Genomic DNA, 22046 nt, shown 5'->3' on the forward strand with positions numbered 1-22046 from the left:
CCTAGTTTAGAAAATGGGTGAATCCAAGAGGCAAGCCCCATAATAAACGCAGAATATTTTTATGCTGTAAGAAATGGAAAGAGATGTAACCAGTCTAGTGTTGTCAGGGATCTTTTTTAACATGAAGTATATGTGTGGCTTTGCAATGTGGGACTCTGGCTTATCCAGGTAATTTACACACTGGAAACCAAAGTCATGAATGCGTCTGGTTTGCATGTTCGGAAAAGGCCCCTTCTCTAGAATTATTTGTGTTTACTTTTCAGAAGGCAGAGCAGGAGGGCTCTTGGTACTAATTCCATACTAAATCAGACATGTGCAAATGAGCCAGTTACTGTTTGCAAAATTATTTGACTTGCTTGTAAGAACAGAAATGACCTGTCTAGTCTTCCTCGTTAGGCAGGGCTGAAACTTGCCCAGATTTTATTTATTTCTTTAGGTTGTTCTCCTTTCTCACCCTGAGGTGGATAGCCCAGGCAAACCTGATCTCGTCTGATCTTGGAAGCTAAACAGGTTTGGCCTGGGTTAATAATTGGATGGGAGGCCTCTTAAAAACACCAGGGTTGCAGAGGCAGGCAATGTTAAGCCACCTCTGTTAGTCTATGCCATGAAAACCCCACCAGGGGTTGCTGTGTCAGCTATCACTTGAGGGCACTCTGCATCACCACCACCTTTTTTGTGAGTCTTAAGATGGATTACCTAGTATAAATCAATACAGTCAACAGCAGTCACAGTACAGTCAATAAACAATGTGATAGGTATAGGGTATACCAATGCAAATTGGCAGAGATTTGAAAATAAGAAATCCAATACAGAGCTGTAACAGTGCTGAAGCAGAAGGTAAGCAATTCTAAACCTGACAAATTGAAACAATGCAGAAACTACTTAGTAATCACATTCTTACAAGAGAGCCAGTTTGGTGTAGTGGGTAAGAGCGCCGGACTCTAATCTGGAGAACTGGGTTTGATTCCCTGCTCTTCCACTTGAAGCCAGCTGGGTGACCTTGGATCAGTCACAGCTCTCTCAGAGCTCTCTCAGCCCCACCTACCTCACAGGAGGATTGTTGTTGTGGGGATAATCTTTTTTTTTAATAAAACTTTTATTGGATTAGAATATATAATCATTCAATACAAACATTTCCCCTTTGTAAATATCTACTTCTAACCCCCTCCCTTTCCTCCCCCCTTTTGTTTGACTTCCAACAGTTTTCCAACCCTTTGTCTATCTTATTACTTACTTACTTATTACCTCATATAATCTATTAAACATACATTTAGACTCTCTTCTAAGCTTGTTATTTTTTTATAACACAGAGTTACCTTTAACCCCTCCTTTACTAAATCCTATATTCTAAATAACAAATTGCTAGCATATATTACCAATCTTTATATTATTAGTATAACATTTTATCCTTTTTCTATTCCCTTACTTAATCTCTTTATGTTGTTGTGGGGATAATCATAGCATTCTTTTAAACCACTCTGAGTGGGTGTTAAGTCATCCTGAAGGACGATATATAAATCGAATGTTGTTGTTATTGGTATTGCAAGAGTCAACGGAACCCCCCATCAAACGTGGGGAGCACAGTGTCCTTAAAGATCTCTGCCTTCCCGACCAATGTAATTACCTCCTTGTCTGGGTTGAGTTTCAATTTGTTCGCTTTCAGCTATTTGACCACAGCTGACAGGCAGTGACTCAAGATTTCTACTGCATCAGCAGGGAATTTGGGTAGAGAAATGTAGAGCGGAGTGTCATCTGCATATAGATGGCATCCAGTTCCATAACTATGAATGATTTCTCCTGCAGGCTTTATAAAGAGTTTGAATAAAAAGAGGGATAAGAGGGACCCCAAATGCTGGCCAGCCAGATTGCAAGGGAGGGGGGGGGTTGCTGGTTTCTGAACATGTTAAATCGGAGAGGCTTCAGTCCCAGACTGAAGAAGTTGGCCATTTCCACTTTTAAGTTCACCCCATCCCCTTGTCCTTTTCCAAGGACCTTGCTGTACTCATAGAAGGCAATTTTTGCAGCCAGAACTCTACCTAAAAACAAGCTTGCGTTCTTCAAATGAAAGCTGCCTGTATTCCTCCAGGAAGCCCCAAAAATGACCTTCTGAACCAGCTAGCATTTGCTTCCAATAAAAACCAGCACAAATATGCCTCTTTAAAAAAAACAGCCCTGTGAAGTTGGCTGCTGCTTGATGTCTAAGATGCTGCATCTCATCCCAGCATAAGTGACACCGTTTTTAAATTTCCCGTCACTGAACTGGCAGCCCTTCCTCTTAGAGATTGGGTTGCTAACCTCCAAGTGGGGAATGGAGAGTTCCTGAAATTACAACTGATCACCAGCCTGCGGAGATGAGTTGCCCTGGAGAAAATGATCACTTTGGCGGGTGGGCTTTAGGGCATTATATCCTGCTAAAGTCCCGCCCCCCCCCTCCTCAATTTGTGAACTTTGAAGCATCTGGCTGGGCAGGGTTGAAACAAGATGCTGAGTGAGTGGGCCCCTTGGTCTAATCTGTCAGCATATTTGGTGTTCTTGGTCTGGCCAAAATACCTTGTGGGTATAATCCTGGATTTTGAGGGTGGATTTTGAGGCCTGTGATAAGCTTGGTGGGGGTGTGGGGGTGTCCGTCCTAGGGGTGGGGGAGTGGGTGGAGGATCAAGTTTTGTAGCAAAGTCCAGGCATTGAGAGGGCAGGGTATGGATCTACTTTATGGGGCTGAGGGGTGCGTCCTAGGCCACAAGGCCATTTCCATGATTAGTGTTGCCAACTTCCAGGTGAGGCCTGGATATCTCCTGGAATTATGACTGGTCTCCAGCTGACAGGATCAGTTCCCCTGGAGGAAACAGCTGCTTTGGAGGGTGGGCACTATGGCTTTTTCAGTCCTGGCCCCAAGCTGGTGGAACTCTCTGTCGGAAGACACTCGGGCCTGCCAAGATCTTCCCTCTTTTTGGCGAGCCTGCAAGACAGAGATGTTCCGCCAGGCATATGGTTGAGGCCAACATTAAATCTATCAAATGAGTCTCCCTGCTGATCTCCTACCTGGGGTGGGGGGAGCTATAGGGCCATTTGCCACCCCCCCATGCATGAGCAGCCATAAAATCCATTCCGCCACCCTTTTTATATATGATGAACAGATAGATTTCTTGACATGTTTGTGTTTGAAATCTGTGGTTTTATTGTATTTCTGTATTCTACTTATTGTAACATGCTCTGAGCCCGCTTAGGGCGGGCGGGCTATAAATCAATCAGTCAAACAAACAAACAAATAATAATGATAATGATAATAATACCTTGCTGAGGTCCTTCCCTTCTCCACCTCCCTTCCAAGGCTCCACCCCCAAATCTTCAGGAGTTTTCCAACCCAAGTTGGCAATCCCACGATAGTCTTTTTTAAAAATTTCGTTATTGATGTTCTTTCTAACTGATGAGATTGAATGTATGGGAGGGGGGACAAGTCTCTGGCCTGCATCAGGCCCTGATGGTTCAGGCCGTTTTGTCGTCTGGGACCCCATTGAACCTTTTGGGTGGTTAATGTGGCAAAACGTTGAGGTTGCCCCTCTCTCCTCCATCTTCCTTTTTCCGGGTCACCAGCTTTGAAGAGAAGCGTCTCTGCCCGGCTGTCTGGACACCCTTTTGAACTCTCCGTTGTTCACAGCCGCTTGCGGGAAGCCGTCTTGTTTTTGTTTGAGCCTAAGGACTTTGCCAAGATCTGCTGTGCATTCTCACACCAAGATATTTTGGGCGAACCGTTGGCTCGCTCTCCCTCGTCCCCATCCAGAAAAGTAACGGAGTTGTTACCTTGGCTCAGCAAAATAAATGACATAAATAAATAAAATGACCACCTCTGGAACACAACAGGAATTTACCAAGCAAGTGTGGATATTTGTGAAAGGGGAGCTGAGAATTCAGATTAAGAGCGAAGGTTGCTCTGTTGCCAGCGGTTTTTTGGGGGGGTTCGCTTAAATGCCGCTCGGGTCAGGCATCGTACATCCGTAAGAGAGCAGAAAAAGAAACACGAACAGCCAGAACAATGCTCGGATTTAAGGAGACAGTTTTAATCAAACAACATTAATCAGAATGTGATGTGCTTGTATTTATCATTTTACTTTTATCATTTTATGCCATGGTTTCAGTTTTTGAAGGATTTTTATGTACATTACTTGTCTCTCATCCTGACTGAGCACACGTATGGTGTAGTTGTTCAAGTGTCACATAAATCTCTGAGTAAGGTTGCCAACTTCTAGGGGGTAGCTGGGGATCTCCTGGAATGACAAGTGATCTCCAGGTTACAGAGATCAGTTCCCCTGGAGAAAATGGCTCTTTTGGAGGATGGATTCTATGGCATTATTCTCTGCCGAGGTCCCCACCCATCCCCAAACCCTGCCCTCTCTAGGCTCCACCCCACAAATCGCCAGGAATTTCCCAAACTGGAGCTGGCAACCATGTGCAGTGAGGAGACCTTTACTCAGGGCCCTGTTCTTCTGTGGAAATTTGTTGGGTGATCCAGGGCCAATCATTCTGTCTAACCTACCTCAAAGGGATATAGTATTATGCCACTTTGGGTTCCCATTGGTTCATAGAAGAAAGAAGATTCAAACTGGGGATTTCCTAATTTCTGTGAACCTAGGCAGATCATGAGAGGAAGGGTCACATCAGGGCTTAGTTCTTGTGGTCCCTTCTTACGTGTCCAGGGTAAGGCTGATGGCTACTTTGGGGTCCGGAAGCAATTTCCCCCAGGCCAGTTTGGCCAGGGATCCTAGAGGTGTTTTGCCATCTTCTGGGCATGGAGCAGGGGGCACTGGGGTGTGTGGGGAGGTAGTTGTGAATGTCCAGCATTGTGCAGGGGGTTGATGACCCTAGAGGTTCCTTCCAGCCCTATAATTCTGTGATTCTAATTAATAAATTGGTCTCTTCACTGCTACTTTATGACTCCCAGTATCTGTGACCCCACACCAACCAGAACTCTGCAAGCTTGGATCAGCTCTTTCAAACTGAGCAGCAAGTGATCTCTGCCCCACAGTTTGTGCCATCTGTTGAGCACATGCATCTGCCTTATACTGAGTCAAGCCAATAATCTATCAAGGTCAGTCTTGCCTGCTCTGACTGGCAGCAGCTATCCAGGGTCAAGGTCCTGCTGCCTGATCTTTTTTTAAACTGGAGATGCCAAGGATTGAACCTAGCACCTTCTGCACACAAAGCAGTTGCCACTGAGTTACAGCCCGCTCCTGTGTTGCCATATGTAATTTTGGAGTTGACCCAATCCAGCTAAAGTTGGTCATAGCAAAAAAAAAAGCATTGGAAGGTACTGCCTCTGGCATTCACTTATTTATTTATTTTTATTTATGTAATTTATAGTCCGCCTTTCTCACTGAGACTCAAGGCGGATTACACAGTGTGAGATTAGTACTGTCAGTATCAGGAACATTTCCATAAACCATGCCATAGGGTAAATAGATACAAGTTCACAAAGACATAGCATTAGCAGGAATCCAATACAACATAGTGGTGAGGTCTATGGATCCTAACTCATTAGTGGGTCATCTGAGATCCCCTCCCTACAATACAGCCCTCCTACCTGAGTAAAACACCTTTTTGAATAATTCGGTTTTGCATCGTTCGTGTTTTTCTTATTCCTGGGGTTTTAAAAGCTCATGGTTAACTTCAGCTCGATTGGGGTTTATTGCTTTTTGTTTAAGTCAGCTCTGAAAATTCAGAGAAAAAGATTGGAATATCCTGGTATACCACCGCCTAGTTTAGGACAGAGGAAACGGGATGAGATCATTCATTGTAGCCGCCTTGTTGAACAGGTGTGGCTCTGGAGAATTCGTTTTAGGGAGCAAAGGCCAGTGTTCATTGTTAATTTAGCACCATCACTGTACAGGCTGTTTTTATAAGGTGCTAGAGGATCTCTACACACACACACACCCCAAAGCAAGTCAGATTCGGAAGCATTTCTTTTGCTTTTGTCCCTGGCCAGGCGACTGGAAGAGGAGATTTCCTGGCCTGCCGCCTACTAGCTGGAAATTGTGTCCCCTCCTTGCTTCCTGGGTTGGAGTTTAGGGGAAAAGAAGGAGGGAGACCTTTCTGATATAAAACTACCTGCAGCCTTAAAATGTATTTCATTCAAAATCAGAGATTAAGCTTCGAAGGCTGTTTGAGAAATTCTTCCTCGCCAAGGGTAGCAGGATATGTAATTCTGGATGGGTACCACCTGATCCTGCTAGCGGCCCGTCTGAAAGTCATCCTTTTTGCCGAAGATAAGCAGGGTCAAGATCTGGCTGGGAGGCTAAACCGGAATCTCATGCGTGCCAGCCTGGTCTCTCTCCTCCACTCCCACCGGAGAGCTACATATCAGTGTAAAAATGAAATTAACATCCCTAAGCAGAAGCTGAAACCAAGCCAGGCGATTGTGTTTTTGCAAGATTTTTGGGGCCGGTCCAAGAGACCTAGGCAACAGGCTGTTCCTAGCCCTCCTTCTTTTGAGGAGTTAAGCTTTCTTTGAGTCGCAAGGTGGGGAGAAACTGGGGCCCTGGTAGTGGGACGGTCTTGCCCACTTCAGGATATCCTGGAATGCTCCTGCAAATTTGTTGTAACGCAGCCCTGTTTGCAAAAATGGTACGAGCTCCCCCTCCCCAGTTACACACTGAGGAAGCTTCCTTTCTCCTTTCTGTATATTCAAATGACCATGACGGTTTGTTTGTTTTGAACTGTTTTAGTCCAGTGATGAACCTTACAATGGATCTGGTTGTACTTTCTGTGATCATGTAATTGAGCGACCATCTCTCCCTTTATTCGAGACGCTAGAGAGTTGCTGCCAGTCAGAGCAGGCAATACTGGACTACATCGACCAAAGGAGTGACTCCGTGTACAGTGGGTTCTTGGGTGCTAGATATGAGAGTCTTCATTTCCTAGCAGAGAGATTTAACTCCTAGAAATACAAGGGGGGAGAGCTAACCCTTAAAAATGCCAGTGCTAACAAATCTCACGACCATTTTAGCTAACCATGCCCAGAAGACACAAGTAGGGACAAAATTATTTAGCAGAGACAAGAAAAAAATAGAGACCAGCACATAAATAGGATTTTTTGGAGCATATGAAACCATGCATGGTGTAATGACTATAGTTATAGATGGTCCGATACAGAAGCTCCATAGCTGTCTGTGCCTAAAGATTCTCTGAATTCCTCTCCTCTTTTACGGTTCCACAAAAAATGCAAAATACTCCTTTTTCAGCAAAATTGGGTGGACTTTGTTGATTTTTTTGGTTTTTATGTTTTGAAGACCAGCTGCTTTGTGGGGTTGACGAAGCCGCCTACAAATGTTTTAAATAATACAGCCCACAACTCAAACACATTCCGCAACACTGATTGAGTGATTCCGCACACGTTGGATAATGCACTTCCAATCCTCTTTATAGATCATTTGGAACGGATTTTTTTCTGTGCGGAACAAAAAATCCACCTAGAATGATGGTTGTTGTGGGTTTTCCGGGCTGTACTGCTGTGGTCTTGGCATTGTAGTTCCTGAAGTTTCGCCAGCAGCTGTGGCTGGCATCTTCAGAGGTGTAGCACCAAAAGACAGAGATCTCTCAGTGTCACAGTGTGGAAAAGGTGGAAAAGACCACAAAGCTTAGCATCCAGACAAGAATAAAAGAACATGAAAGACACTGCAGACTTGGACAACCTGAAAAATCAGCAGTGGCTGAACATAGCCTAACACAAACAGGGCACAGTATCTTATTCCAGGACACCAAAATACTGGACTACACTTCCAACTACTTTGTCAGACTGCACAGGGAAGCCATTGAAATTCACAAGCATAAGCAAAACTTCAACAGGAAAGAAGAAACCTTAAGAATGAACAGAGCATGGTTTCCAGTTCTGAAAAACACCAGGCTAACAAAACACTCTACACCCGACAATAGCCCTGCAGAGAAGATTAGCACATCAAGCACCAATCCATATGCAAAAGAACCTCCTCAGGATACAGTGAAGCCTCCCGCCATTAGCATTCCACACCCTGGGAAACTGTTACAGGATGACTCAGCTCAACCCCACCCCTCCTGAGTAGACATAAATGACCTGCCAACACCTTTTCCACACTGTGACACTGAGAGATCTCTGTCTTTTGGTGCTACACCTCTGAAGATGCCAGCCACAGCTGCTGGCGAAATGTCAGGAACTACAATGCCAAGACCACGGCAATACAGCCCGGAAAACCCACAACAACCATCGTTCTCCGGCCGTGAAAGCCTTCGACAATACACCACCTAGAATGATTGATAAAGTGCATTGGAAGTGCATTATCCAACGTGTGCGGAATCAGCCATTATCTGGATACTATTTAGTTTTCTTTCGTTTTCTTCCCAACAGGGGAGACTCAAAGCAATTTACATCATTCTCGTCTCCTCTCTTTTATTCCTCACAACAGCACCCCTGTGAGGTGGGTTAAGCTGAGACAGCGTGAGTGTTCTCGGGCCGCCCAGCAAGCTTCCATGGTAGAGTGAGGATTTGAATGTGGGTCTCCCAGATGATACCCCAGGCAAGCCCGATCTCGTCAGATCTTGGAAGCTAAGCACGGTCAGCCTTGGTTAGGAATTGGATGGGAGACCTCCAACGAAGACCAGGGTTGCAGAGGCAGGCAATGGCAAACCACCTCTGTTAGTCTCTTGCCAGGAAAACCCTACTAGGGGTCGCCATAAGTCAGCTATGACTTGATGGCGCTCAGCTCTGCTTCTCCCAGATGATAGTCTAGCACTCTAGTGAGCACGCCCATGCTGGCTCAGCATAGCCCAAGCATTGGTGGGGAGGGGGAGATGGGATAGAATAATCTGGATCCAAGAATGAAGGGAGATTCTGCTCAGGCCACACACTCATAATCCTCAAATTTTGTAGTATCTATAAGCAAATTGATTGCTGCTGTTCTGTATATCAATCTTTATAGTGTACTGTCATGCTGTTTGTTTGATTTTAAACTGTTTTTATCAGGGCTTTTTTTCTGGGGAAAGAGGTGGTGGAACTCTCAAGGGAGAAACACATGGGTCCCCTTACAAAAACGACCATTTCCTCCAGGGGAACTGATCTCTGTCTGGAGATCGGTGGGTGGGGCCTCCGGGCATAAGAGGTGCCAGAACTCCATTCCACTATGTTCCCGCTGAAAAAAAGCCCTGGTTTCTATGATGTAAGTTAATATAAATATGTTTTTATCTGTTATAATCCACCCTGGGACTGCTTTGCAGGGAGGGCAGAATAAAAGTAGATAAAAGTAAATAAATAGAATTAAATAAATGGGTCATTTCAGAAATAAATTAGACCCCCCCCTTTATTGGTTACATTGCATAGGGCCAGAGAAAGTATGTTTGGGCCCTATCTGGCCAAGCGATTCTATGGGAGGACTTGGAGTATGCTCTCTCGTATGTCTGGTAGAGAGAGCATTACAGCCCATCTTTCTTCTGCCCTAGCCCTCCGTACCTTACAGAAAGTTCCCAAGAGAACAGCCATCCGAGCGCTGACCATACCAAGGCATGCTTAGCTTCATAAGAACAGCCAGGCCGGATTAGACCAGTGGCTTGTTTAGCCTCTCCCTTTCACCCAGAGGCCAGCCAGCAGATGTACTAGCAAGGCATGAAGGCCTCAGCGGCTGCCTCTGAACACAGGGGTTCCAGTTAGTCATTTTGGCTCATAGCTGCAGCAAAGCGACTGAATTCAGGTGCTTTCCAGCTGTATTCTGGAGATACACTCCGTTTCAAGATACATTCGTTCCTGATCCAGAAATTTAACAACATGCTTGGCCCTTGGAGATTTCTCTAGACCGCCTGAAAGGTTTAAAGGCAGCCTCTCCCTAATATCTTCCAAAAACAAGGGCAAATGGGGGAAGTGATTTGCCATGGCCGGTGGCCAGAAAGGAGAGTGTGGCCCTGGTAAAATCAAGAGTGTGGGAGCATATGAAATGAGGATAGATGGTATGGTGTAGTGGTTAGAGCATTGGTAGGACCTGGGTTCCAAAGCCTTCTTGCCGTGACTCTTACTTGATGACTTCGTCCCCATCTTTTTCTCTCAGCCGCACCCGCCTCACGTGGCTGTTCCGAAGATAAAACAGAGGAGGGGAGAACTTTGTACGCTGCCCTGCCTTGGTTTGAAAGACGCTCCCTGTGATCTTTCATTTGCTGCATTCCCCCCTCCTCCTCGAGCACCAACCCACGTCCGCACCTGTGTGGGGAATTGTGATTTTATGATGTGTGTTTTAACCTTGTTAGTCGCCTCGCTGGCACTTATGAGGGAAAAACGGTGGGGTATAAATTTTGTAAAATGAAAAAAATAAATATCTCCCTTACACTCTTCCTTTCCTTTCCCAAACTACTTCCTTTGTCCCTGTAATTTCCCAGTCCTCCTCACCAGCCTGTCAGGCCGAGGTTGGGGTGGGGGCTCCTTTTGAATGCCTTTGAAAGGGGTGGTTGCTAAGCGATGGGAGGCTGCCGTTGCTATGGTCACTCGATGGGGTTTTGCTGGGGGGGAGACCCTCCTCTGGTGAATGCAGTGGGGTTGGTAATGGGGCTGGCCAGCCTGGGGCTTAGACAGGGGAGGGGGCAGTCTCCACCCCCAATTAAACTCTGTCAACTGGGTTTAATCGATTGTTGCCGAGGCCGCTTTGTTCGAGAGCAAGGAACCCGTTTTCTGGGTTGAGGGCTTCAGGCTCCTTTCCCAGATGCTTGGCGGTCTGGGGATCCCTCGACGGCAAGTCTTTGGGAATGCACCCAAGCCTTCATGAAAATCCGTATTAATTCCAGATTGAGAAGGAAAGAAAAACTCAAATGTTTCCTTTCTGTAGATGAGAAGATCCACATCCGCGTGTGTGTTGTTCTGAATTGCTAAGTCATTTCCGGCCCGTTTCAGTTGTTCCGTCCAGGTCTGCTGCGTGTGTTCTGTTAGCAAGCCTCTGATGGAATCTTCCTTTATGTGCCCCTGCTAATAATGACCCAAATGCCTGGGGAATGGACTTATCCGATAATATCTGCAGTTTGTCAGCTGGGCCTCTTGGGTCTTTCTTCCAGGGGGCGAAGACCCTTAGTTTGCTCTTTGTCATTCTGCATCGGATCAGAGGTACATCAGCAGCCCGATGGATGCCCCTAAAGCTCCCATTAGCTGAGCTCCCCCTTCCATTAAAATGGGTGGTGCACTTCACTTTTACCCCCTTATTTGAAGAATGCAGTAAGAATTTCCTGCCCTTCCCTTTGTGTTTCCACTGGAGTCACAGATCTAAGCACACTTGCCTACTGGAAATTGTGGTATGTAGCAATCGGTGTGGGATTGATGCCACGGCGGGTTTAAATCCCCAATCTGCTGTGAAATCCACTGGGTGATTTTGAGTTGGTCCATCTCTTTCAGCCTGGCCTACCTGGTAGGGTGGTCTTGAAGACAAAGGGACTCAAGTCCAGCTTCTTATCTATCAAAGACCCAAACCAGGACAGCTATGGTGGGGGACAGTGCTTGGTGGGATAAACCTTTATCATCACCACTAATCAGCCAGATGTTTGGCTAGTAACTTTTGCAAGTACCCATCTAGCAATGATACTTGGTCTGTCTGTGGCAGGGGGTCAGACTCACTGACCTTTGGGGACTCCCTGGACGACATGTCTGCTGTGTGTGTGTTGTCAGCGTTGGTTCTGAGCTAGTTGCCTGCAAGGTTGTTGAGCGGATTATGAGTCCGATAATAGCCCCAGGCAGGATTAGGCAGGTTATGCTTGCAGCTTTCTTAAGTTCCTTATCCTTCTCCTCCCTTCATAATTAAAAGAAAAAAAAACTATTGTGCCATGCCAGGAACTCAACCAAAGAGGGAGACACGCCCACTCCATCCTTGCCCATCTCTGTCCCAGGAGTGGAGTGGTTAAAGGGCAGGTTACGCGCTCCAAACTTTTTCCAAATCTCCAGCCCCTTCGAATGGACGTTAAGCCCACTTTCCTCCGTTTCGAATTGGGAATATGCAATCCCAAATGATGTTGCCAGACTCCAGGTGAGGCCTGGAGATCTCCCAGAATCACAACTAATCTCTAGACCACAGAAATCAGTTCCTCTATAGAAAATGGGTGCTTTGGAGGGTGGAATTTATGACGTTATACTCCACTGAGGTCCCTCCCCCCCTAACCCTGCTCTCTCCAGGCTTCACCCCCAATTCTCCAGGAACTGCTCAACCCAAGTTGGCAACCCTGTGTGAAGGCCTGGAGTCCTTTGGGGGAAGGAAGGATGGTTCTGGTGAGGCTTGGATTTCTCTGTGCCCCCAAACATTGATTTCCTTTGTGTTTCAGACAAAAGATCCAAGAAAATGCTCCATGCCACTGTTTTTAAAGATCCTAAAAGCAGGCACAAGGGGGAAAGTACCTATTACTGTGTCTGGTACCAGCAAATTCACACTCAAACCACAAATTACAAAAAGGCCACAATAACATAATGAACATAAAAGTAAAATCTTTCATTTTAGGAGAGTTCCTCCCTTCCTCGACCTTGAGAAAGCAAAGAAGTGTTCCCTATCAACGTTTCAGCAGACAGTGGGAACTCGTGCCCTGGGGTATGCAAAGAAAGCACTGATAAGGAACTAGATGTAAAAATAAGATTCCTGCAAATCTCAGCTTTCTTTTACACAAAATATAGGCAAATAATAATAACAGTAATGATAATAACAACAATAATAGTGTGCAAATATACTGCTCTTCTTGACAAAATTGTGTCCCACTTCCAGCAGTGAACAAAGTTAGTGTTATTATTATTCCCACAATACAGCTGGGGAGCTGGGGCTGAGGGGAGTGGCTGGCCTAAGGCCACCTGCTGAGCTCATGGCCGTAATGGGATTCGAACTAACAGACTGCTGAGTTGCAGCCCAACCACTTAACCACCAGGTTTCTAGCCCTTATGGCTGCAGAGTGGTACTTGCTGAAATCCCAGAAGCCAAAAGAGTCAGCAAATTAGGGCCTGCCGAAAAGTTTTTGGTGCTAGGGTTGCCAACTCTGGGTTAGAAAGTTCTGGAAGGTTTGGAGGTGGAGCCTGAAGAGGGCTGGGGTTGGGGGTGAGAGAGACCTCAGTTGAGTATAATGCCATACAGATCCCCCTTCAAAGTAGCAATTTTCTCCAGGGAAACTGATCTCTGTGGCCTGAAGATCAGTTGTAATGCTGGGGGATTGTCAGGTCCCACCTGGAGGATGGCAACCCTATTTGGTGCCCTAGGCAAATGCCTTTGCAAAAAACAAACCAACCATATGCTGCTACTGCCTTCTCCCCGCAGCATTGCAGGAAAGCTGCCTCCGCACTTTGCCCTCACTTGGGGTTGGGTCTGTGGCTCGCTGTGATGCCGTGCCTCCAAATGGGAGTGAATGTGCAAGCAGAAACCCGCCCTGGTGAAGACCCTTTCCTGACAGAGGGAGGGAGGAAAGGAAGAAGCAGGCTTGCCACAGGCCGCCCACTGGGTCCAGGGGGGCGCCTGAGGCTGCTCTTTGCCACAGCAGGTTTTGACACCTTGGGTGGACTGGGCGGTGACAGGGCTTGTTGCCTGGCCTCTGGGAACCCCCAGGAGAAACGGGGCGGGGCCCGGGGCCCGGGTGTGCTGATGTCACTTCTGGTAAAAACTGGATGTGATATCATTAGACATTCTAGAATTTACAAAAATTCTATGGTTGCCAGCATGCGCTCCGTTCCCCCTGCCAAAGCAGTGGGAGGCCTGGTATCCTTAGGTGCGCCTAATGGACGGGCCAGCCTTGCACCCAGAAATATTTGAGGAGTTCACATAGAGTTGCTAGTGTGGGACAAGTGTCTGGAGATCTCCCGGAATTACAGCTGATCTCCAGGCCACAGAGATCAGTTCCCCTGGAGAAAATGGCTGCTTTGGTTGGGTGGGCTCTGCGGAATTATACCATGCTGAGGTCCTTTCCCTCCCCAAACCCTGCCTTCACCCGCGGCCCGAGTAGCTTCTTGTCCCTCTCTGCAGCTAGCAAAACCAGAACAAATGATGCAAATTAGCAGATGAGGAATCAACTCTGTGAAAAACCTCTGGCATAATTTTTCTCAATTTTATCTCGTCACAGAATTCTGCTTTCTTGCCACAGAATTTTAATGACGATAATTAGTGAACACAGTCTTGCTTGTAAAGGGGGAGAAATGTATTTTTTTGGCCTCGCTTGGCTGGACGCTCTTTGAGTGATCCCAGAAGTCTCTGTGAATGTTGGAGGAGACAGATTTGAGATAGCAAACTTTACATAAATCAAAAATACACACACAAAAAACGGATTTATGTCCCTTAGGCAAAATGGAAGCAATGGAAGTCTGTATTAAAACCCTGGATGGAACACGATGTAGGAAGATTTAAAAAAAAAATTGGTTCTTTAGAATAAAATTTTTCCTAATTGAAGTTTGGCTGGATCTTACCATCTTTTGAACTCTATCTGCGTGCTTACATGTGCCCTTCCTGCCACCGAAATATTTCAAATATGTTGCAAAAAAAAAAGAGAGCTCCTATTTGCATGGATGTTTTTAATATAGTGGGCTCAGTCTGGCTTCTCTGTCCTCTTCAGTTTGAGTCTATTAATTGATTTCTGTTAAAAGCCTTGATTCCTTGTGGCAGAATTAGCTCTTTAACTTATTTCACCCCATCGTGAATCGGTATTGTTCGAATGCAGAGCTCTAGAGTGAGAACTAGTTTCCGGGAGCGCTGAACCAGTTTTTGAACTGAAATTGGCACAAATTGAGCGTGAACTGAGCGGAACCAGAACTGAGTAGGGTTGCCGGTCTAAAGGTGAGGGCCTGGAAATCTCCCAGAATCACCACTGATCTTCAGGTACCAGAGATCAGTTCCACTGGAGAAAATGGCTATTTTGGAAGGGGGACTTCCAAACATTATACCTTGCTGAGGCCCCTCCCCTCCTCAAACCCTGCCTCCCCCAGGCTCCACCCTCAAATCTCCAAGAATTTCCCAGCCTGGAGTTAACAACCCTAGAACTGAGCCTTTTTTGAGTTTTCGGCTAGGGTTTCAAACAGGCCGTTTAAAAAAAAACAAAAAACTTTGAATATATTCTCAACTGAAAACTTTTTGGCAGAATATATGTACATTACAAACTTCCACTGATTTTATACCAGTTTGAGGTGTCCTATACAGTTGCCAACTCCAGCTTGGGTCATTCCAGTAGATTGGGGGCAGTGCCTGGGGAGGTCAAAGTTTGGGGAAGGAAGGGAGACCAGTGGGGGTGGGACGGCATAGGTCTCACCCTCCAAAGCTGTCATTTTCCTCCAGGGAAACTGATCTCGGTACTCTGGTGATTAGGCCCCACCTAGAAGTTGGCAACTCTGTGGCTTCCCCCAAAGGACTTTGGGCCTTTCTGTAAGGATACTGGGAATGTTACAGATCGCCCCACAGAACTGCAATTCCAATGTTTTCTGCGGAGCAGGAACAATTGGTGAGCCGCCTTCAGCTTATGGGGTGTTCCGCTAACGGTCGAGCGCAGCGAGGGAGCCACGAGGCTTTTGTGAAAGGACGCCTCTTGGGTAGTGAAATCGTGCAGTCCGTTCTGCCATCTCAGGATTCTGTCGCCTCTTTGGGTTACATGAACAGGCCTGAAACAGATTCAGATGTGTCAAGGGAGAACACAACTGTCCACACAGACACGCCCCTCAGTGCTTTGGCATTCTCTGTGCTGGAGCACTGCCTCTCGTCATGAGATAGGCTTTATGTTACAATATCTCATTTTTCCATGGGAGGATGTCTTTCTTTCTCTCTCTCTCTCTCTCTCTCTCTCTCTCTCTCTTTTCTTTCTTCCCTCTAGATCATTCCCCAATTATTCCTTTTTTCCTCTATTTTTCCTTCCTTCCTTCCTTCCTTCCTTCCTTCCTTCCTTCCTTCCTTCCTTCCTTCCTTCCAGTTTCCCCTCTGGCTTTCTTTTTCTTTTCTTTCTTCCCTCCAAATCATTTCCTTTTCCCTTTCTCTCTCTCTCTCTCTTTCTCTCTCTCTCTCTTTCTTTCTTTCTTTCTTTCTTTCTTTCTTTCTTTCTTTCTTTCTTTCTTTCTTTCTTTCTTTCTTTCTTTCTTTTCCTTCCTTCCTTCCTTCCTTCCTTCCTTCCTTCCTTCCTTCCTTCCTTCCTTCCACTATTGCAGAGGTTCCATAACCATTCTGATAGCCCCCATCGGTGAGTGAATCAATCCAGAGTGAGGCTCGAATATTTCATACATGTACATGTGTATGTGGTCACACACTAACATTTGTTAGAGTGCCTCGGTGATTGGCTATTTGTTCTACGTGCAGCCCTAGCGGCGCTTTTAGAGGATGGCCAAGCCCTAAGGTAGATTAAGTGAAGGACTGGCCCAGGGTTACCCAGATAGCTCTGTGGCAGAGTGGGGATTCAAATCCACGTCCCTGCCACGTGGGCTGTCTGTGGATGAGCATGCACACATGTACGTCCTTTCTCCTTGCACAGAATCCATTTGGTTTTCAAAATGTCCACCCCATTCAGTGCAGCCAAAGGGACTGTGCTTTCATCTCTTGATCGGGGCACGGGAGAGAATTGTGCCAAAGCTGAGATGTGGATGGAGCATACTGAAAACATGGCAAGCGCCTTCATGTTTGGAACAAAGCCTGCTTGAAGAAGGAGGGGCGTCTACTTAGGCTTGCCAACCTTCAGGTAGTACAGAGAGAATCACAAGAGGCAATAACGTATCAAGAATATCGTGATGTTCTAATGAAATAAGGTACTAATACAACAATTACAAAGTAATTAACTTGTTCTTATTTCATCCGTGCACAATTTACCATCAGCATAACAGGACACACAATCTTTCCACCTTCAGACTTTTCCATCCTGCACACCTTGACCCACAATTGGCATTGATGGACTTTATGCACCTTTCATCCCTAACTGTTGATAAAAGCAATACTGAATGTTGTTGAATGACTGTTCATCAATTGTATTGAATGCACTATTACTTTACGTAGAGGTCTGAAGGTGGGAAGATTGCGTGTACTGCTATGCGGATAGTAAATTGTGCACAGATGAAATAAGAACAAGTTAATTACTTTGTAATGGTTGTATTAGTACCTTATTTCGTTAGAACATCACGATATTCTTGATACATTATAACCTCCAGGTAGAAGCTGGAGATCTCCTGGAATTACAACTGATCTCCAGACCACAGAGATCAGCCCCCCAGAAAAAATGGCTGCTTTGGAGGGAGGACTGTATGGAATTATACCCCACTGAAGTCCCTCCCCTCCCAAACTTTGTCGTCTTCAGGCTCCACACACCCCCATATCTCCAGGAATGTCCCAACCTGGAGCTGGCAACCCTAGGCCTGCCCCCTTTCTGGCTCTTACGTCCATCCCTGCCTTGTGTAGCATTTCCCTCCCTCCCTCCTGGCCAGAGAAAGAGACACTGTGTAACACTTAATGTCTGTTTAATTGACCTCTAACCCAGCACCGCCGGTCAGGGCTGGCCTCACTCTTTTGTTTCCATGGCGGTTCCCAGCCCCACAAGCCCGGGCGTCACAAAAGCAAAGCCCTTCCTTCCCAGGAGGGGGAAAGAGACCCCAGCAGGGTGGTCTTCGGGCACTCTCTGAGGGAGAGAGAAGTAGGCCGCAAGCCTTGGAGGGGCAGAGCAGCCCGTCTGAAAGATGGAGGCGAGGCCGCCCTTTTTAAATTTCGCCGAACTGAAAGGAGTTTCATTTTGCTAGATGGGGAGAGGGGGGAAGAATTGTGTGGAGTTTTGAAGCGCTTTGAAATAGCACGCTCCTTGGTGCCGTGGTTACCAACCTCCAGGTGGGGCCTCGAGGCCTCCCAGAATTACAGCTGATCTCCAGACTATAGAGACCAGTTCCCCTAAAGAAAAGGGCTGCTTTGCTAAAAAAAAAAATTGGTCACAAATTCATATGATACAGAAAATTTTGAAGATCAATATACAGTTTAAACCAGAAGCCTTTTTGTTAGGGCTAATAGACAAACAGTTGGAAAATAAACATGGTGTCCTATTTCTATATATGACAATGGCAGCTAGGCTTTTATATGCACAAAAATGGACAAGGACGGTATTGCCTTCAATGGATGACTGGATTGCGAAAATGACGGAGTTAGCGGAGATGGCTAAACTTACAGCTCTGATCAGAGATAAAACACTGTCTACCTTTATGGTTAATTGGAAACCTCTTATTGACTTTCTGCGTGAGATGAGAAAAAAGGAATTGATGATGTGTGGATTTGATTTCTAAGAAGATAAACTTGGGAAAAATAAATAGAAGGGGGCAATATTGAAAAGGTAAATTTTAGAGATATTAAAACTACAAGAATAATGTGTGTAAAGGTATGATAGGTGTAGAGGAAAATGGAAAATGAAATATGTATTTTTCTTTGTTTTTCTTTTCTTTAATTTTCATTCTTTCTCTTTTTCTCTTTCTATTTCTTTTTCTTTAATTTCTCTTTTCTCTGCCCTTTTATTGGGCTTTTAATCTTATTAATAAAATAAAAAAGTATGAGAAAATGGCTGCTTTGGAGGGTGAACTCTGTAGTAGTATAGTAGTTACAATAATAGTAACTGTGCTTGTATACCATTCTTCTAGACAGATTAGTGATCTCCACACAATACAACTAGGGAGCTGGGGATGAGGGGAGGGGTTTCCCCAAGGCCAACTGCTGAGCTCATGGCAGTAGTGGGATTTGAACCAGCAGAGTGCTGATTCACAACTCAGCCACTTAACCACCATGCTACAGCAGCTCTCTAAGGCACTATACTCTGCTAAACTCCTTCCCAAACCTCACCCTTTCCAGACTCCACCCTCAAATGTCCAGGAATTTCCCTTTTTGGAGCTGGCAACCCCCTGAAGCTGCCAATGTTGTACAGTGCTTATACAAAGTCATAAAGGTTATAAACTTGACATCTCTCCTTTTCTGGCCTTAAATGAAAATGGTCTCTCTCTCTCTCTCTCTCTCTCTCTCTCTCTCTCTCTCTCTCTCTCTCTCTCTCTCTCTCTCTCTCCCCCCTCCCTTCCTTCCTCCCTCCCTCCCCCCTGTCTGCCACTAGTCGGCACTCAACAGAGAGTTGAGGGGGAAATAGCCAAATAGTCACTTTTGGTAAATATACCAAAGTGGCACTCTAGGATTCACCTAAAACTCTGTGGTTTTACAAAAGAGTTTTGGCAAATCCTAAAACATCATGCTGGCACAGTGATGTCACTTCTGGGTATTCCCCACCACCCCTCCCTCTCCTACTGGATGTCAGCCAATGATTAACAACTCTAGTTCTCTTAGACTGACAAAATCTATATTGGCAGTTTATGGAATAGTGGGATTCCTCCAGCCATACGGTTGATTGAGAAGTCGAACCATTTCAGTTTCTGATTTGTTTTACTTTCAGCTGTCGTTGAAGCTTTTCTGGCTTGATTTCAGTTCAGGCCTATAAAGGTTTTGCAACCAGTTTGGTACACCTCTGGGACTGGTTCCATTCCCTCTTCAGATGAGAAAACTTTAATTCTTTTCATGTGGTGCTTGTTTGCAATATGGGATGGAATGAGTTAATGGGTCTAGTTTATTTTAACTCTCAGCCTTCATACTGAGAAGTGTGCATGATATTAGGATAATGATAACTTTTGTAATTACAGCAGACTTCTCTCCTGACTATTGAAATAATAGACCTTGGCGCTGCCAGAATCCTGTCTAAATGATGTAGTTTTAAAACGGAGGAACCATATTCATGGAGAAGGAGAAGCCAACATTTATTAGACTAAAGGGAACCTCCATGTTTAGAGGCAGTATGCCGCTGAACACCAGTTGCTACTGTATGGGCTGAGGGTTGCAGCTGGCGATTCCACAGTGTGCAACAGGCAGCTAGACTAGATAAACTTTTGGTCTGGTCCAGCCGGGCCCACCTGCTAATCAGAACCTCCATGTTCAGGGGCAGTCTAGCTTAGGAAAGGAGATAATGCTTTTATTGTGTTGGTTTTGGGATTTGTGGATGCCTCTGACGGGCCGCTATGGGAAACAAGAAGCTTCCCTACAAAGGATGTTCACTTCTGTTCTTACGTCTCCTGGTTTCCAATCCTTAAGAAAGCATATCCAAAATGTGGGTGTATTTTTTAAAAAGTCTGTTAGTTGTTAGGTTTACATGTTCATGATTTATTCAGGTTGCAGTGAGTGTGTTATTGCACCTCTCTCCCCTCCCCCTTTTCATTTCTGAACCCTTATTCTGGACTAGTCGCATGAATTTTTTCCATAGTTCCAGTCAAGTACAGTGGAACCTTTCATAGTAACAATTCCCCGTTCTGTGCTAGCTCAGGGAAAACTAATAAACGTTTGGTTTGGATTACGGTGCAGGAGACCCTGACTGATTTCTCATTTGCCACACAGGTCGTGTGAGAGTCTACCAGGGCGCCTCTCTCTGGCTTGACCAGCTGCGTGCCGAGGACCAAGGCTGGTATGAGTGCAGGGTGCTCTTCCTGGACCGGCCCAGCAGTGACGACGAGTTCCAGAACGGCACCTGGGTCCACCTCACCGTCAATTGTACGTGTTGGATATTTTAGGATATTTATTTACTTCCTGCATTTTCAGCTGAAAACGGGCTCCTTAAGCAGCTTGCGTCAGTTTAAAACCAGTACACAGACTGATTTAAAATACGAATTTAGAAAGGTGCTGGGACAGGGGGTTCTTGGGAAGATCGTGGTTCAGGGGCCTGGCTGCTGCCTTTTCAGTGTCTGTGTGTGCTTGCTGAAGTTTGATCCAGACACGGTAATGAAGATGTATCTGTACATCTGGCCTCAGCAACAGCGACGGGTAGCTGGAAAGATAAGATGGTTCTCCTTCTCCTCCATCTCCTTCTTCTCCCCCCCCTCCATTCTTGGACCTAGATCTTGAACAAGGCTAAAAGAAAACTTAAATAGAACCCACCTCTCTTCAATGCTTCTCTGCAGCCTCTAGAAATCGAGCAACAAAATAAGTGCGTTTGGAACAGAATCCTTTAAAAGGAATTGAACTTTCTGTTCTAATGTCACTAAAGGAAACATATTCCATTTATCAAAGCAATGCATAATCCATTTTAGCCTAAACTGGAGCACGTAAGGGCATTGCAGGAGAATATGTACAAGAGAGTCTACCAACTGGATGGGACAGGGACATAACCGATCCAAAAAGGGAATCCCAAACAGATGACCCAACAATACCATTGAAAATGAGCAGTTAAATCGGGCATGCATAATGGTCCTACATAACTTTGGGCTAACCAAGGATTCCAAATAGGAAGGGAGTTTACCCTTAGAGGGAATGCCCAAGGCAAGCGGAGAACACACCCTCCTAGCATCAAAATGGGTATAGCTGCTTTCTCTAGCATAGATCACCTGTTTTCTACATTGATTTACTGAGGAAGAAAAAGGATCCTCCTCCTTAAGATGTATAAGAGAGAACTTCTGTTCAAAGAGCTGGAGCCTAGGTAGCCTTACAGGACTCCCTGAGGGTTAAGGATGAGGTTCTCAGCTGGCTATGCAGCCAGGCATTATGTAAGCATGCCTAGCTGCTTCCTTTTCTCTCTGTCTTCCCAAGGCAGTTAACAGTGGCTTCAGAAGATGACTGAGGGTGTGGGAACATGACAAGAGGCATATAAAGTCACTAGCAACAGAGCCCGTTGTGTGGAAAAATACAATGGCTCTAGAAAGCTGATTTGGTGGGCCCCTGCTGCGAGTCCTCCTCACCGCCTCTGCGGCCACTGTGGAGACTCGGGAGGGCCATGCTGGGCCTTCCTGCCCCCACAGCAGCCTCCTCGGGATTTCCAAGGTACGCTGTGTTGCCGACAACTCACTTTTTATCCCTGCGGAGGTGCCTGCAAGTGCTCCTGCGTGGGGATGAAAAGTGAGTCGTCACCAGTACGGCTTGCCTTTTATATAGTAGGGTTAGTGCTATCTGGGAAGAGAGAGAGTCCTTGAGTTGGAAGGGGCTTTTATAGATCTTCTAGTCCAACCCCCCTTTTGAATGCAGGAAATCCAAAGCTAGAGGCATCTCCAATAAATGGCTGCCCATCCTCTACTGGAAGCCCTCCGGTGAAGGAAA

The 22046-nt window shown here is 45.8% G+C and overlaps 1 protein-coding gene across 1 annotated transcript in view; it reads left to right on the forward strand.

The window, feature by feature from the left end:
* Positions 1 to 22046, forward strand: part of IGSF9 (immunoglobulin superfamily member 9) — a 90823-nt gene that overhangs the window by 30791 nt on the left and 37986 nt on the right. The window contains exon 4 of the mRNA XM_054998884.1: positions 20358 to 20510. Coding sequence (XP_054854859.1) covers positions 20358 to 20510 — 153 coding nt within the window. The remainder of the gene's footprint in view (positions 1 to 20357; positions 20511 to 22046) is intronic.

The sequence above is a fragment of the Eublepharis macularius genome, chromosome 1, assembly GCF_028583425.1.
Source record: "Eublepharis macularius isolate TG4126 chromosome 1, MPM_Emac_v1.0, whole genome shotgun sequence".
Taxonomy (NCBI): domain Eukaryota; kingdom Metazoa; phylum Chordata; class Lepidosauria; order Squamata; family Eublepharidae; genus Eublepharis; species Eublepharis macularius.